At 41.5% G+C, this 18,557-nt stretch overlaps 2 protein-coding genes across 2 annotated transcripts; one reads left to right on the top strand and one right to left on the bottom strand.

Moving 5' to 3' along the window:
* The first annotated feature begins 4,985 nt into the window (after nucleotides 1-4,985).
* bmp8a (bone morphogenetic protein 8a) lies at nucleotides 4,986-14,615 on the top strand. Its single transcript, XM_070846162.1, has 7 exons — nucleotides 4,986-5,541; nucleotides 9,868-10,060; nucleotides 10,619-10,767; nucleotides 10,923-11,102; nucleotides 11,727-11,806; nucleotides 12,793-12,903; nucleotides 14,466-14,615. The coding sequence occupies exons 1-7, from the start codon at nucleotides 4,986-4,988 to the stop codon at nucleotides 14,613-14,615; spliced, it is 1,419 nt and encodes a 472-aa protein (XP_070702263.1).
* A 693-nt stretch (nucleotides 14,616-15,308) lies between these two features.
* On the bottom strand, nucleotides 15,309-18,191 carry LOC139215313 (zinc finger protein 706). The gene is made up of 3 exons (XM_070846240.1): nucleotides 18,057-18,191; nucleotides 16,999-17,120; nucleotides 15,309-16,731 (listed from the first exon to the last, which is right to left on the bottom strand). The coding sequence occupies exons 1-2, from the start codon at nucleotides 18,189-18,191 to the stop codon at nucleotides 17,025-17,027; spliced, it is 231 nt and encodes a 76-aa protein (XP_070702341.1). The 3' UTR covers nucleotides 15,309-16,731; nucleotides 16,999-17,024.
* Nucleotides 18,192-18,557: the final 366 nt, after the last annotated feature.

Genomic DNA, 18,557 nt, shown 5'->3' with positions numbered 1-18,557 from the left:
GTCTCTTTTCTTTAATTCTCTTCTTTTTTAGAGGGGCAATAGAGTCTAGTGTCATTCGCAGTGAACCTGCAGCACTATCGACCAGATAATCAATTTGGGAGGGGCTAAGATTAACATGGGGGTCATCCACAGCACAGGGACACACTGGCTGAAATACTGAAGGAATCACCTCCTTAAATTTGGCAACAGATCAGATAAGGATCTAGTGAGGACCTCTCTGTCATATAGAGCATAGTCCTGTAGCAAGAAATCAAATGTTATCAGGTAATGGTCTGATAAAATGTGGAAGTTATGTGGAAAGACTGTTAACTGTTCAGTTTCAACACCATAAGCCAAAACAAGGTCAAGAGTGTGGTTAAAACAGTGAGTTGGTTCATTTACACTCTGGGAGAAGCCAATTGAGTCCAATAGTGAGACAAAAGCAGTGCTGAGACTATCATTATCATTGTCCACATGAATATTAAAGTCACCTACTATAATCACTTTGTCCACACTGAGGACTAAATCTGATAAAAACTCTGAAAACTCAGTTAAGAATTCAGAGTCAGGGCCAGGAGGGCGGTACACTGTGACAACCAACACTGGTTTTAGAGTTTTCCAGGTTGGGTGTGAAAAACTAAGAACAAGACTTTCAAAGGAGTTATAATTAAGTTTGGGTCTAGGTTGGACTATTAAACTAGAGTTAAAGATTGCTGCAACTCCACCTCCACGTCCAGAATCTGGGAATGTCAGTATCAATGTGACTGGGAGGAGTGGCCTCATTAAGGCTAACATACTCCTCAGGACACAATAAATCAATTTGATGGTCAGATATCAGATCATTTACTAAAACAGCTTTGGATGGCAGAGATCTGATGTTTAAAAGTCCACATTTCACTCTCCTGTCCTGTTTCATAGTGCCAGTGGTATTAACTCTGATTAAATGTTGATGCTGGACTCCTCTCCTGTTGGACTTAATAGATCTAAATGATCTGAGTGGTCAGGGGACGGACACAGTCTCTATGGGATGTTGGGTGGGTGACTGTTCTAATGGAGGAGCAGAGAAGTGTGTAAGACTGCAGCTCTGCCTCCTGGTCTCGACTCTGGATCGTCAAGTTTTAGGACTAATAAACTTTGCCATATTTCTAGATAAGAGCGCAGCTCCATCCAAAGTGGGATGGATGCCGTCTCTTCTAATGAGACCAGGTTTTCCCCCGAAAGACTGCCAATTGTCTATGAAGCCCACATTGTTAGCTGGGCACCACCTCGACAGCCAGCGGTTAAATGATGACATGCGGCTGTACATGTCATCACTGGTCAGGTTGGGCAGGGGACCAGAGAAAACTACTACTAAATTGATTAATCATTTATATAATTTAAGTATATAAATCACTGGTTTCGGCTTCTTAAATGCTGATTTTCGTAGCGCTTCATGATGAGTTGAACACATTCAGTAAGTTCATCAAAGAAAATCAACAGATTTGACACTTTGTCGACTAAATGATTAATCAATCAATTAAAAAAACTCAGATTAATTTATTTGTACTTCAGAGAATGTGGACTTAATGTTTTTTCACTTGCATGCAGTGTTTGTTTTATTATGTTTGACAACAAGATTTCTTCTTATTTTTCTCTGATTTGTGGCACAATTTGGCTTTTTGAATAGTGTGAGAATGCATGATTGTTTATTATGATGTTTAGTAATGTTTTTTTTTTAATTGTCTGTAGTTTTCCCTCTATTTTGCTTTTGTTTTATAGTTATAAAGACCAGTACGACACCAGCACCCAGTTATCTACATGCGTCTTTGCGCTTTCTTTTCCCACACGTATTCATGCACTATCCAGTTTTTTTCTCTCAAGTATGATTTTAATTCTTTTTGTGTTTTATCAGTTTCTAACATGCAGTGAGCACATAGGACTTTTCTGTGGGGCTTATGTGGACATGTGCGTTCATTTATAGTGTTTCTACAGACTGGAATGATCTAAATGGATGTAATTTTGTTTCTTTTCTCTCATGTGAGCATGTGCGTGTCTGCACACACTCTCGCCTGACAGCAGACCACAGTCGGAGACGCAGACCGGACATTTCTAGGTGATTATCCTGTGGGAGATAAGGGCACACCCAGCTGGATCTTCACTTCCGTGGACAAAGAGGAAGTAAACACGAGGGAGGTGGTGGTGACGGTTCAAAGTCATCTTAATAATTTCCCCTCTGTCTCTGCCTCATGTGAAGATTTGTCACTTTCAAGTTTTTAATCCCCATCCAAGTTTGTTCGAGACAGAGAGGGAGAAATTGAAAATAACTTTGTCCTGTTTATTTGGTGGTTCCACCGGAGATGATGAGGTCTGAGTCCACCCTCTGCAGCTGTGTGTACACACACTCCTCTCATTTTCTGTCCACTCTCGATCCATCTACGCCCGTCCTCCCTGCAGCCCATCTGTCATCCCAGACTTCTCCCTCTGATGACAGTCCTCACTCTGTTCCACCACTTCTGTTTCTCAGGAATGTCATTTTTCATTTTAGTTGGGTTTATATGGTTTTAAGGGCACTCCGCTCCCCTCCGTTCCCTCTTTTTTTTTTTTTTTGTCCTCTTCATCTCACTGCCTCTCTGTTCTTTCACCTCCTCCTCTTCATCCTCTCTCACTCCTCTCACCATTATCTCTCCAGACAAAACCTCCTAAAGCTGCAGATGTGCAGAGGAAAGAAAAACAAAATGGGCAGAGCGTTAATTCCTGGCATTTGGGACTCGCCCTTCTGGCCAGGACAAAATGAACCGTGGTCAGTTTGGTTTGGTCAGTGTTATTCATGCCTTTCAAAGTGACCACAAGTACCAGGCCGCTTTGAAGAAAAGAGTACACAAACACGGGCTGGCACAGGGCTGCGCCTCACTACTATATTTGAGTCATTTCTTCCCTCCAAACCCCTTCGGTTCAAACACACACATGCACAGAAGAGTGTGTTTGCATTAGGCTCGCTGCAGGCCGAGCTCGGCACACTAATGAAAGGCTCGACGGGAAATGGTGTTACACAGTGTAACGCAAAACCTGCCACTTCAGAGCAGAAGGGTTCAACGTTTTTGCTTAATGTTTGCTCGACAGCCGACTGAATATGGAGTTAAAATTTGTGTTTTACATTTTGTATTGGCTCCAAACCTCAGCTATGACAGTGATGACGGGGATTTTAGAGCTTTAACGTTGGCAAAAGAATAAAAATAATAAATATAAATATCCAAAATGACAAATGTGCCCTGAAACTGAATAAATGTGCTAAATACTAAATGCATCAATAAATTATGCTATAAATTCTGTTACAATTTAGCTCCTGAGCAAATGCTACAAACATTAGCTTCTTAATGCTAATTAGCGATTCTCAAACACCATTTTAATCTGATCTAAATCTTCAAGTTACAAGAGTTTGTATAGTAATCCCACAGTAGCATGCTGTAAAATACATACATGATTAGCATTATGCACACTAGCTGGTGTATTTTTATAAAGAAAGTCGGCTTTAGCTCGGTAGCTAGCTGACAAAGCTAACGCTGTGGCTCAGGTAAGCTAGCTAGCCACGTCTCAAATAGCAAAAAGCAAAAGTAAAAAGAAATATATTTCTTTTTAACACTCGATTTACATTATTTACATTTATTTATTGGTGTATCCAGTCACATTTTCGACTCGTCTGTTTTAATGCTTCATACACATTATGCAGAGAAATCGCCTCCCTTTCTGGCTTTGAACCCGTTAGTCTGCTATTAAACGGGGCATCAGAGACCCAACGCTGAGCAGCTATGAAAGGAAGCAGTCATGAGAAGATGAAAAGACAGATGGGTGGAGGTGAGGAGGAGAGAGGGAGAGATGAGGTCTCCCAAAGAGACCACCGGGCGGGGGGGCGATGAGATGTGAGCAGGAGAGAGAAGTTTAAAGACTTGAAGGAGGTCAGAAGGAGGCGGCTGGGAGGGAAACTCCCTCCTGGTTATGAACAACCGTCAGCCTCTCCAAGCTTCATACACGGGACACACTCGCACTGCTGCACAGCTCTGCTTTTGGATGCTCACACACTCCCAGCAGGCAGGAGAGTGTGTGTGTGTGTGTGTGTGTGTGTGTGTGAGACAGAGAGAGAGAGAGAGAGAGAGAGAGGGGAGAGCCGCCACAGATTTAAGGACTCTAGAAGAAACCTCTCGCCTCCCCCAAGGATTACAATCAGGAAACAATTTCCTGGAGTTATCGTTGTTAAAAATTGGATTAAAAAAGACATCTGGAGCCCCAGAGACGTGTGGGTGGGGAGCCGTCCTGAATGGATGAATAAGCGCTCAAGGACGACTGGATAAAAGTTTCCAGCAGTGATTTCTCCACAGCAGGCGATCCTCATGGGGGATCTGGTTGAGTTGAGTTGAGTTTGACTCACTGCAGGTGTGAACTTTATTTCCTGGTGAGGTCAGGGAGGACTGGGAGCAGACTTGATGACAGAGATCTCAAATTTCCCTCTAATCTCAGCGGCACCTGCTCTTTATTGAAATTGCTTTCCATCCTCCAAGTTTACGACTTCAAAGCGTGGACCGGCCCTCCACAGAGGCATTGTTTGTCCGTATTCAAAACACATTGTAAGCTTGTAATTATGCCCTCACTCTCATTATCTCTGTTTCTGCTGCTGCACGACTGAGAGGTCTTCAAGATTAGAGAAGGTAGAAGAGGGAGAGAGAGGAAGGCAAAGGGGGGAGGGAGAAATAAACAAAGGGGAGTTTAAGGCGGTAAACACGTCCCATCCAGAGCCAGCTATCTTCTAAACACATCAGACATAAATCAGCACTGCATCTGTCTGCGGTGACGCTGAACCAGGAGGACAAACAGTCGGGGGACAAACTGGAGCGAGTAGAAAACACTGTGGTTGTCAGTCTGCAAACACTGGAGGGAAGAAACTGAGGCAAAGAAAACTCTGCGGCTGATTATTAGTCAGAGTAAATTGAATAAATCCTCATTTGCCAGCAGAGAAGAAGTGCAAAGAGCCTCAGATGGCCTCAGATGTCTCCCACAGCTCCTCTTGCCTCTGCAGCAAGATGAACCAGCAGCACATGAGCAAAAGCAGCAGCAGCGGCGTCTTCCAGCAGCAGAGCGGATCCTCCTCCAGACCCCGGTGGCGTCTCCTCCACCCCAGGACCCTGCTGCTCCTGCCCCTGCTGCTCCTGCTCGTCCTGCCCCTGTGGAGCCAGCAGGCCGAGGCCGTCCACTCCAGCTTCCGGCGCCTCAGCGGCCGCGAGAAGAAGGAGATGCAGAAGGAGATCCTGTCCATCCTGGGTCTGCCGGGGAGACCCAGACCCCACCCGCCGCTTCGACCGCCCTCCTCCGCGCCCCTCTTCATGCTGGACCTGTACCACGCCATGTCGGCTGACGGGGAGGACGAGGGGAATGAGATTATTGTGAACGGGCCTGGCATGGGGAAGTTTGGAGGGACAGAAAGGTTTGCTCAGGGCCACCACCACGCAGCCCCGCCGACCCTCAGCACGCACACACCGCCACTGGGCACGGTGGTCAGCGAGGCCGACACGGTGATGAGCTTCGTCAACCTGGGTGAGTCAGGAGGGCTGGGTCACATGATCAAAGTCTCATATCCTGATACAGATCACAGAAAACGATCTGTATCAGGATGTAGCTCATAGTTTATACATTATTTATATAAAATGAAAAGGCCAATTTCTTCTTCTTTTACTACAATTTGAATTATAAACTCAGCCAATAATCATATTTAATTATTTTTCTCTTTTTTAGAGCCTTTTTATCAGTTCCATTAGTCTAAAGCTGACTAATTATTACATTTTGTTCAATTATTACAAAAATCTTCGTAAAAACAACACATCAAAGTTTTACAGGGGCTTTAAGCAACGAACTATTTCTTTGGCGGATGTTTTCCTCGAGACACAATCCAACAAATAACCACAATATCGTTTTTACATGTCTGTTTATGTAGAGATTATAAAATAGTAATCAGTGAGCTTTAAAGGTGCCAACAGGCAGATTTTGTTCAGGCTAACTGTTTCAAGTCCTCATGCTAAGCTAAGCTAAACTAAGCTAAGCTAAGCGACTGCAGGCTGCAGCCTTACAGTATATTTAACAGACAGACATGACATCACAGTGGCATCAATTAACTCTTGGCGAGTGAGTGAATACGTGTATTTCCCAAAACTAAACTATTCCTTTGCATTGAGGACATTTTTACCAAGAATTTCGAATGACAGAGCAGTTTTTTACTGCGGTTTGGTGTGAAAACTGAGACAGGATGAAATTACACTGTTTGAACCTGATGACACTGACAGTAACATGCTGCTGCCTTTTAGGTTTCACTGCTGTGCAAATTTCCACAAACATTCAGAGAGGATTAAAACCAGTGTCAGTACGGCTGCACTATATCCGTAGGTTTCCATTTCAACCCGGCAATTCTGAATGCAGCAGCGTCTGCGACGGCCAAACTGAGCCGGGCGTTGCTAACCGCTTCAGCTCTGACAAGATTTCTGCTTCGATGTTTGACAAAGGACGTGGATTCGTACCAGAACACCTAAGTAGAGCAGTTTAGACCGTCTCATCAATGATTCCTTCTGAGAGGTTTCTGAAAAAGACACAAGTTTTATCAGAAAAGTGACTAAAATTGAAAGACTTAAAGATTAAAACATAGGCTAATGGTTTTAAACATATAATAATATCAAGACAGAGGAATTAATTCCCCAATTTTGATTAACTTATCCACATTTAGTGAATTTCAGTGGATATAATTGGTCGTATCTCAAAGCAGGGAATCAATAAGTTATAGAGTTTAAATTATTAGTCAATTAATAAACTAGTCACCAACAATGTTAATGATAACAAACAAAAGCTAAAAATGAGCTGAAAATAAAGTTTTTGGATTTGTTCTTCAGCAGAACAAGCATTTTGAAGCCTCTGGGAACTTGACGGTGAAATGATTGATTGATTAATCAAGAACATAAACAGTAGATTATTGGATCCTGATCCAGATCCTGTGAGTGTTTAAACAGCCCAGCAGCCTGACTGATGCCTATCAGTCAAAGTTTAAGAGGAAACATCCTTCTGTGAATGGCTTCCTTCCTCCGGCTCCTCTGGGACGGGACGTTGATCGTGACCCAGCTCACCGTGGGAATCATCGTCTCCTCTCTCTGCTCTGGGTCTTTACTGAACTCAGTGCATCAAATGACGGGTTTCCTTCTAGAGAATCCAGCTCTGTTTTGGAGGAAGAAAATGCACCCTAAAATTTATCAGTCAACACGGAGAAAAAGCAGCAATCCGCCCTGTAAACAAAGGTGACTCATGCATCTAATGGGGACCCAGAGCGCACGCCAGTGTTTCCTTTCAGATGGTGGAGCTTTTATTTTGTCGTGAAACCTTTTGAACTCCATCAAATCTACACAAAGTCCACACGGAGCTGGAGGAAGAAATCACACAGAAAGTAATGATTGTTTCTTCCTCCTGTGTCACCTGATCTAATGCAGATATTTACTCTCTATTTCTGTGACTAATCTAATCAGTGTGTGTAGTTCATGTAAGTTGAATCAAACAGGCAAGGGTGTGTGTGTGTGTGTGTGTGTGTGTTCCTACGCATATGTAATGGGAAGACACAGCTGGTTAGAATTAAAGGCCCCACTGACACACACTGAAAAAAAAAGAAGCAAACGCTCCGAAGCGAGATGAAAATACTGCTGTGGAGGGAGCGACTCTAAAAATACCAGGCAGGGCTGCAATTAGTGGTGTGTGTGCTGAGCAGCTGCTGCGGTTCAGGGCACTAAGTGTCTCTAATTACTGCAGTGTGTGTGTGTGTGTGTGTGATATGAGCACGCCCAACCCATCAGGGGTGTCCTGTCCTTAGTATCTCTATTCACCATGCATTCTGTGTGTGTGTGTGTGTGTGTGCGTGTGCGTGTGTGTGTGCCAAACCACAGTGACCAGAGCTGTTTCGTGTCCCTGTGGGGTTTCACAAGGACACACACACACACACACACACACACTGTGCACTGGTGTTTCAGTTTCATGTTCAGATTTGGTGAAGGATTGTGTGTGTGTGTGTGTGTGTGTGTGTGTGAGGACATGCGACCATTGACGATCAAACCCTGGAGCTGCTCTCCACTCTGAGGTGCCCTTAAGCAAGGCACTTCCCTTCATCTTGCTCAGCAGTGTGTGAGTGTGAAAACACCGCACACTCCTCAGATATCTTTTAGTAAATAAAGCGCTGAACTGATGTTAAGTGATGTTAACTTCTTCTTCTTATCTATTTATATTTCACTCTGCAGATTTCAGGACAAAAGTCGTTTTTCTTCCTCTATGAAAAAGTCCAAACCTTCAGTTTGTTAAAACGGCGCTGACACGACGGACGACTTCTTACAGACACTGTGCTGTAATACAGCTTCTAGTTTACAGCACTTGTATTCTACACCTGATATTTATCCTGCAGACATGAGAGAATCAGTTAATAAAACCTTGAACCTTCAAGTATTTCCACTTTATGCTCAGTAATCCTATATAATAAGTATTTAATACTTAATACTGACATAGAAACAGTATTTCAGCCTGTGACCTCTTGTTAAAGATGAAGTTGTTAAAACTTTAAATCCTAGTTAGACAATCAGCGTCACTAATAATCATCACTAGTAGAATCTAACACTCACAGGGTCCCTTTTTCTGCACTTTTGATCCGTACTTCTTGTTTTCCTGTGGTAAACTCTGTCATGTATTGTTGTATTTTAAATGGTGGTGTTGACTGAGTGCTTCGTGTGTCGCTCTCTGACTCATCTCCTGTGATCTCATCTGCACCTTCACACGGCGGCTCATCGTCGCTCTTTTGCTGTGTTTCCAACATGTTTTCTGCTTTAAGCCAAAGCTTTTCTCTTCTGATTCCCGTCACGTCTCTCTATCAGACACATCTAGACACATCACACTCCGGCCTGTCTGACTTGTATTTACTTGGAATATCGTGTCGTTTCTCTTGTAGGGTGAATTTAGAGACAATGGCTCCTTTTACACTTTCAATACTGTTCTTCTTTGGAATAGTTTCACTGAATGTCAAAGCAGGGCTGCAACTAACGAATATTTGTCATGATCTGCTGATTATATTTGGCATCAATTGACTGTTTTGTCTGTAAAATGTAAAAAAATAAAAATAAAAAACAACTATAATGTCCTAGAAACCAATGTAGCACCTTTATATTCTTCCCCAAACATTACTCTAAATCCTAAAGATGTTCAGTCAAATAAAACACAGAAAAACAACGATTCCTCACAGTTTGATTGGTTGACGAACGATCTCTGTAATTCCAGTTTTATTCCAACAATAAAACGTCTCAACTTCTTCTAATAATGAAAAACCCTCCAAAGCTCCGTCAGTGGTGAAGGAAGAATTCAGATCCTTTACTTGTGTAAAAGTAGCAAATATTTAGTCTAGAATAGAAAGAGGAAAAAACACAGAGTTCTGCTGCACAAACCTGTTGACTTTCCTTTAATCTTTGCTGTCTAGTGGTTTATGGGACATTTGTACCCTTTAACAGTTGTTAAAATCAAACTATCTCAGACGTTTAGAAGGGAAATCTCTCTGTCAGATCCACCAACAACTCAAGACAAGCCATAAAGATTGGGAGCCAGTGGTTTAACAGATAACGATGTGTTGTTTTAAAATGTAAAGTCTGAAAATCATCATTGATACAGTACAAGTAACTCAAACGTGCACATAAGACCAGTACAGTGTAAACGTGTCAATTCTGTTCTATCAATCCATTAAACTCAGCTGTCCTGCTGTAGTTGTAGCCTGAAGTTCACCAGATTTTCTCTGTCTGTATTTGTAAATGTCTAAATGTCTGTCTGTCTGTCTGTCTGTGTCTGTCTGTCTTTCCCTGCCTGCAGTGGAGCAGGAGCGCGACCTCCTGCAGCTTCGTCCGTACTGGAAGGAGTTTCGCTTCGACCTGACCCCCCTCCCTCAGGGCGAGACGGTGACGGCAGCAGAGTTTCGTATCTATAAGACGCTGACGATGGGCCAGAGGGCCAACCGAACGCTTCACATCTCCGTCTACGAGATCCAACGAGAGAACAGACACAGGTTTCCTCCAGTCTACACTTTCTTTATGTTTTCAAGTTGCTCTGTAACTTTATTAAGCCATCTATAAATACAGTGTGTTATTATTCTTATTATTGTCATTACAGTGAGACTTTATACAACTGTACACTGACCTTTAGTTTTAAAAAACAAAACAACGAATTCCCAAAAGATCTGAGATGCTTGCCTGTAGCTGAGCCGCCCTTTGACCCCTCCCAGTAAATCTGGGGTGAGGATATGAAGAAAAATTGCTTGTGTGCACTGAGAGATCAGAGCTGTGATATTTAAGGGGTGTTACATCCTCTTAGTGACCCAGAGAGGATAGGTAGAGCTAACACGACTCACTCTTATTACACGTCACACAGGCGACACAGTTTTCTCTGGACAGCGAGGTCCAAAAACACACCTGCAGTTACTGATGTCACCAAAGAGAGCGAACAAAGATCTAAAGTATTTTTGGTATTCTAATAAACAGCTTTTATTGAAAAGTTTGAGTTGAAGTAAACATGAAAGATTCTTCTCAAGTTGGACGGTTTGATCAAACTTTACTCTCCGTCTCAGAGAGCCAGAGCTGGTGCTGCTGGACATGCAGTCCGTGCCTGCAGGACAGGAGGGCTGGCTCGCCTTCGACGTCACCTCGGCCTCCAACCACTGGCTCCTCCACCCCCGCAGCAACCTGGGCATCCGTCTCTACGTGGAGACAGAGGAGGGTGGGTGACCGCCGGGCCGCACAACACCACAGATCCACCCGCCTCTTAAGATCAGTGTAGTGAGCTACTTTGAACCACTTCATGTAGTGGTTCAAAGTAGCAGAACTGTCTGAACTTCACTTCATCTCTGTTCATGTTTCCGTATCCTCTCCCAGACCGCTCCCTGTCTGCAGGCTGGATCGGGCTGGTGGGACGCCGGGGTCCCCGCTCCAAGCAACCCTTCATGGTGACCTTTTTCAGGGAGAGTCAGGTCCCGTGTCGGCCGCCGCGAGCTGTCAAGCCACATCCCCGCAGGAAGAAACCCAAATACGACCTGCCGGTCCCCAGCATCCACAGTGAGGCTCAGGAACAACAGCTCTGAATTCAACGCTTTAACGTTAAAACACCCAAATGATTGTGTCTGAAATGATTCTGGGATTTTAAATTATTTTTATCTGGTATTAAATGTCCTTAAGTAAGGACCTCTGTGGTTCCTTTTATAAAATCTATGACGAAATGAATAAAATTAAGACATTTCATATTTTTTAAAAATTATGTGGATATTAATTCATGCATACTTTTACATTTTGAATTTTTAAAAAAACTGAAGGGGACTTACTGAGATATGATGCTACGATTGTGTTTCGTGAAGTTCATCTATTTAAAACTTAAAAATATATAGAAAAGTTACGGATTTAAAGGTCCTATATTCTGCAAGATGCACTCGTTAATGTCTTTTCAACATGAATATGTGTCCCTGGTGTGCTGAGAGCCAGATAAACGTGTATGAAAACACATGGTTTAGATTTGACTCCCTTTGTGATGTCATAAGCCAAAGAAAATCTCCTGAATCCACCTCGCTGCCCGCCGATGTTATGAACTCGCTCTAATCGTACGAACAGAATATGGGACCTTTAATCGTTTTCAGTTTTATCAGTGTGAATCTGATTCTCCTGAATGTTTCTTTCTTCTCTGTTCAGATCGGAGTCCTGCTAACAGCGGAGGTCAGCCCTGTAAAAAACACGAGCTGTACGTCAGCTTCAGTGACCTCGGATGGAAGGTCAGCTCACAGTTCAAGTCTGTTTTTCTCCACACTGTATATTTAGTAGAGGATTTTGTTTTCTGGGGCTGAAATGATTCATCACAGTGTGTTTGTCTTAAAGGTGGGAACCAGTGAAACTAAAGAAACTTCCGTCTTAGTGTTAATATTGTGTCATAATATTATAATCTGCATTCATAGAACCTCTAAGAATCACTCTTAAAGGATCATTTCGCAGGTTTTCAACCCTATGTAGTGTGAACAAGCACCTGTTGTTCTTCCAGCTCCAGACGGCTTTAGAGGCAAAGTAGCCATCAGTGGATCCACATCCCAAAATATGAGCGCAGGGGACGTTACATGTAACAGTGTTGTGGCTCACTTGCATTGATTCAAACTGGACTATATGGCGAAGAAGTGCAGCAGGGAGAAGTCGAGGATTTTTAGGGGGTTGGATGTCAGAGTCACACATAATTCATGCTGAGCAGAGCAGAGATCATCAGACAGACTGAACATATAACTGATGTTATAGACGAAGCTACCAGGCGGCATAGAAAGTCCTTAAAATGACCTTTAGCAATAATTAATCCACTGGGATGATTATTTTCCTGAGATGTGTTTTATTTTGCATAAAGCGTACTTTTACTTTTAACACTTCCAGATATATTATGATGCTTATGTGCTTAATTACTTATGTATGATTTTAAAAGCAGGACTAATAGTATTTTTAAACTGTTGTAATACTCCTTTTATTTCAAGTATAAGATCAGATCTTAAATATCTAATATTTAGTTCACCACATGTCCTGAACTGTTTTAACCATGTAAAGCACTTAGTGACTTTATAAACAGAATTTATTATTATTATTAATAGCTTTTATTCAAAAGTTACTTAATGGTAGTTACAATACTGACGGTGAACAGACGCTTCCTCATCTTATGTCACATTATATGGTGGTAAAATCTAATAACGTTAATTAGATCAATCATGAACGTGTTCCTGTCGTTCAGGACTGGGTTTTGGCCCCCACTGGATACTCGGCTTACTACTGCGACGGAGAGTGTTTTTATCCTCTGGGCTCCTGCATGAACGCCACAAACCACGCCCTCATCCAGCAAGTGGTCAGTACAGTGATCACACACACACACACACACACACACACACACACACACACACACACACACACACACACACACACACCTTTTTAACCCTTATGCTGCTTTAAATGTTGTGTACAAATGTAAAAGTATTCATAATGTGGTGAATTTTACGTTCATATTTCTATGGAAAAGTCAGTGAATGAAAACCATTAACTGTGACTGCAGCAGGACAGTAGGACACTTTATGTTGGACTTTAGTACTTCTGGTATTTTTTATGAACATTTTCATGGAAAAATTCATGATTTTCTTCCAGTAGCTTCTATGTAATGTGAGGCTATACTATTATATATTAGAACTACACAGGCCATACGGGATTATTTTTATAGAAAATGATCTGTTTTCTTAATAGTTTTCCAGTAACACGTCTGGATTTTAGTGCTTTTTGTATTTCACATTATTAAGGAAACAAGTCATGGATTTTCTATAAAAATAATAGTTTCTATGGCAGTGACCCGAAATCAATACTAGAAATTATTACTACACCGGCCGCTCCTTTTCATCTGGATTTTAGGGCTTCTTGTATTTTAGTATTTAATGAAACATTTATGATTGTTTTCCCCCCCAATAGCTTTATGTGACGCAGGGGCTTTGAATCGATACCAAAATGTATCACTAAACTTGACAAATAGGACAAACCTCTACTACAACTGAAGGTTTACTCCACAGGCCTATTTTCAAACCAGCTTTGTATCATTGCATTGTGGGTAGTAAACACAAATGAATGAGGTTTAACTTTCCTCCATGTCACCTGCACTGAGAGCTCCCGTAAAAGAAGTGGATGTAGCTTCAGGGTATGAAAAGTTGGTGCTCAAACCTGCATTCTTTCTAAAGGCCAGAAGGGGGAAACTCTGCGGTTGTCAGATTGTATGAACATCTATGAGAAGACGAGCCGACTTCTCCCTGTTTATTACCTTAGTGAACACTTTTATACCAGCAGGTGACGTCACAGCGACTACGGCCACTACTTATATAGTCTGTGACTGTTGTTCAACTGAACAGCTGACTTAACATTATTATTTTACTGTCAAGTTACTGTAAAATAGAGGAACGTTAAACATTGCTCATTTAGTACCACACTGTTATGATACGATTAAAAACTGAAAATATCCTTAAATGTAAAAGAGAAACACTAATATCTGGTATGAAGAGACTTTTCCTATTTGTCCAGTTTAGTAGTCATTTCTGCCTCACCTTATGTGAAACCTTTTTTAATCAACATTTATTTAAAATAAATAAATTATACATTAGCAATAAAGTGTTCTACATTAAATCAGTCCTGTATGATTTTTAATTAACAGTGTACAGTTTGTGTCTCTTGTCATGAGATGTGAGCACTAAAGACTAACTTCCCCTCAAACGTCTGGAGCCCAAAGAGGTCAAATGATCCAATGATTTCAAAGACTAGTAACCAAATTTGTGCAACAGAACTTTTAGTTCTTCTTCCACATCAGCTCAGTGTAGGAGGACTGCAGTGAAACACCTGAGCTGTAAATATTAACTGAGTTTCTTTCTCCTGGGGCAGGTCCACCTCCTGAAGCCTGATGAGGTTCCCAAAGCGTGTTGCGCCCCCACGAAGCTCAGCCCGATCTCCGTCCTCTTCTACGACGACAACAACAACGTCATCCTCAAGAAGCACCGTAACATGGTGGTGAAGACCTGCGGGTGTCTATGAGAGCCGACACAGGTCGAGCCGGGACGCTGAAGGGAGCCGAGTCCAGCAGAAAGAATCCACACATTCTTTTCCTTCAGCCGTGAACTCAGCAGAAACCTTTAATGTTGGCGAATACGCTGGTTGACGAACGCACCAGATATCTAATTAAACAGGTCTGAATTAGGATCAGTGACCAATTGGCTTTAATCAATTTTCCAAATTCAAAGACAGAAAGATTTCAACCTTTGCTCAGAGGCTTTGCATTGTTTTAAATTAAGTTTAAGTCCTGACAGTCAGCTGGTCCTCAGGATAAACAGCCGCACGTCACTCTGCATGAATGTGAGCGACACACGTTTGACCTGAAATGTACAATACTGCCAACCACATGGAATTAATAACAAATTAATATAGATTTAGTTTTTATAGACAGGTTTAAATGGCAAATGATATTGGATGGCAGGACATGCCATTCGTGATGCCTTTTTTTTTTTTCTACAAAAAAGACATTTAACAGCAGCAACACAAAATCTATATGAAGAGAAAATGTCAAATTGTATTGAACCAATAAAAACCATTTACTTCCTCTTGACTTGTGGTCGTAGGATAAAAGGAGAATCTTCCACCAATAAAAATAAATGACTGATGGAATTAATCCATGAGGACGTCACGTCTCTCGTCTCGTCGTGTCGTGTAAACAGAATCAACTGAAGACCGTTCACATTAAATACATCGTTCAATTTATTGAAAAGGGTTAAAAAAAAAAAAAAGTATAGTGAAAACAAATTAGTGAAGTTTTTCCTGCAAGTGAATGTATGAAGAACCAAGAAGAACAGGGATTTATCACTTTGGCTGAACAAATTTCTCTTTGGGGCGACTTAACAGTTTCTTCAGTCAATGAACAACCAAACCGATGAGCTGAAAGCATCAATAAGCGCTGTGTGTGTTTGTGTGTGTGTGTGTGAGAGTGTGTGTGTGTGTGTGTGTTAGAGGGGATTTAGCAGAAATGTGTTAAGCTTCATTTTCAGAATAAACTGGGACAAAGATGATGTTATTGCCAAGAAGGTGTTGAGGTCGACATTAAAATGAGCAAAAGAGGGACCTGGAAACAAAAAGAGTGCGATGAGACTTTCTGTGTGGTCTTAACATGAGGTACTGTTGTGAGGTGTTTCTGAGTGTGGACGCCTGTGGAGCAGCAGCTGTGGAGTCCGTCTGTCTCACTGGACAAAAAATAGCTTCTATTAATATTCTGTGTTTTTATGGACAACCATGAATCCTGAAATTACACAAAAGGGCTTTTAGTAATTTTAAGAGGCCAATCGTTTTATCTTCTATCTGGAGGGTTTGCACTGATGTGAATACCCTCTGCCCAGGGGGAAACAAGCTGACTGGAGTTAAAGTTTGAACTAGAGCTGCAACGATAAGGTACATCGATTAGCTGTTGAATATTTAATCAAAGTCAAAATCCTCTGATTCCAGCTTCTTCAATGTGAATATTTTCTGGTTTCTCTGTGACTTAACTGAATATCTTTGGATTTTGGACAAATCAAGACATTTGAGGGCTTCAGGAAACACTGATTGACATTTTTCACCATTTTACAGACCAAACAAATTATTGATTTAAGCGAGAAAGTTATCTAGATTGATGGACAATGAAAACAATCATTAGTTGCAGCCCTAGTTTGAACCCAACAGCAGTGCCACGTCCACTGTGGATGAGTGATGCGATCTACAGAGGGGGTCTGAAATGGGCCGTCTATTCCTCTCAAACTAAGTACAGCCAGCTGTTAGCTAGTCATACAGTCAACCGTATTATTCTTTACTTCCCTACTGACTTATCACATCTCCCAGTAATTAGTCACAACATAATTTTATTCAGTGTTAGCAGGCAGTCTTGCCGGTCCCCTCCCCCATCTGGAATAACAAGGTAGTTGTACATAATAAATATAAAAATGGGGTGCTGGTGTACTTTTGCCCCGTCGTTATTGTTTTCTCTTATACAAACACACATGTACGTTCACAGCACATCCACACATCCCTCCCTCTGCCCCAACCCGCTGTCCATGAATACTGACGGGTCCCAGTGTTTGTCATCCTTCAGGCGCTGTGATTCAACGTTTAGTCCGTGGTCACTGTGTATCTGTAAGTGACAGTTTTTGTTGTTTTTTAGTATTATGTTTATAAAAAAAAATATTAAGTGAGCTTGCAAAAACCCTCAGTTTCTTTTTTTAAATATTTACTGTTCATTGTACAAAAAGCAGAACATTTGGTGAATCTAAAAAGCCGTTTCTGGTATTATTTTGGTGGCACCTTGATTACACCAAATCTACAGGGAGGGGGAGGTTACAAATATTCAGAGGTTTCATAAAAGCAGCAGTTCAAGAGGAAGAAGTACAGTCGGCCTTACCGAGGTCCTGTCCAGTCTGCAGTTCTTCACGCCTGAACGTCGGCCAGCTCAGGAGGCATGGGGGACTTGGGGTGTTTGCTCTCAAAGTGCTGCTTGAAGGTCTTCGGGTCCGGCATCTGCGTCTGAAGGAAATAAAACAAAGAACTGTGATTTCAATGTGTTTTATCTTGTGGTAACAACTTCCTCATGTGGTTTATTTATTTATCTGCAAGTACTTTGATAATTAATCATTTAAAGTCATTTTTCTGGCAAAAATACCAACAATTCTTATTTTAACCACTCAAACATGAGGATTTGCTGCTTATCTTTGTCACGTATAATAAATTTGGGACTAATGAAACATGGTGTTTGGCGATGCCACCTTCACTACTGCAAAATTAATATATAAGATATTATAAGTTTAATATCTTCTGAGAGTTTCCAGAAATAAATCAATCAAGAAAATACTCTAATTTATATATTCCCAAACATTAAAAATTTTAAATTTTGCAGTACCAAAGGTGGCCTCGCCAAATACCTTATTTCATGAGTCTGTCAAGAAAATACTCTTTAGATAATACACTCATAACGCTTAAGTTTTCCTATTTTAAACTGCAACTGCTGCACAGAAATTTCCTTCAAGATAAATAAAGTTCCCTCTTTTTTATGAATAAAAAAAAAAAAAGAACAGTTCAATGTAGCCGTACAGAAAATGACTACATAACTTTTGTCTTCTACTTTGGATTTGAACTTGAGCCAAATTAATAAAATAAAAAAAAACATCTTTTACTAATTCATTTAAGTTCCGGGTGAGATCTCAACCTGCTTTACAAAATCAGTTTCATGCCTCAACATACATTTCATTTTTTCCAGCTGTGGCACATGTGGCTGACTGTAATGAAGTAATCACAGTGAAACTAAATCACCTGATGAAATGAATAAATAAATGCTGTCATATCATTGAAACCTTAGAGCGAATGGATAAGAATCACACATTCATGTGAAAAGACCTCCAAGCTCCAGCTAAGCCTGATCAGCTCTCAGCTGTAGGAAACATCTGGCGGCAGTGTTGCACTAACCCGGCAGACGGGGCAGGTGTGGACCAGTGCGGCCTTCGCTGCAGTCTTCTGATCAGCGGCCTGGCCTTTCTTCTTCTCTGCCGCCTTCTTGGCATTCTTCTGCTGGGACTGAATCTTCTGCTGCCCACGAGCCATGGCCCTCGATTCTGCCTGCGAGGAAAACCAAAGATATAACTTCACCATGAAACAGCCATTAATACCAGCGGTAAAAAGTCAGATTATATCTTGTCTGATATCATGAGAAAGTCCAGTAGGTCAGTTTAGTAGGTACGCTGCACTAAAACTAACACTCTAATATAATCTTGTAATTACTGAATATATGTAGAAACTGTTATAGATTGTTTAATCATCTTCACAGCCACTTTAGAGGCTGCAGGTTGTGATGCTGTTTAGTTTAACAGACATTTTATAACATAATATGAGGGGAAATTCACAATGTCACAGCAGCAAGTGGGCAGTAAAAACAGAACAATGAATAATAAATAAGTGGACAGTGATATA

The sequence above is a fragment of the Pempheris klunzingeri genome, chromosome 16 (genome assembly GCF_042242105.1).
Source record: "Pempheris klunzingeri isolate RE-2024b chromosome 16, fPemKlu1.hap1, whole genome shotgun sequence".
In the NCBI taxonomy this organism is placed as follows: domain Eukaryota; kingdom Metazoa; phylum Chordata; class Actinopteri; order Acropomatiformes; family Pempheridae; genus Pempheris; species Pempheris klunzingeri.
Note: the sequence above shows the minus strand (reverse complement) of the source record. Positions and strands in the feature narration are given on the sequence as shown.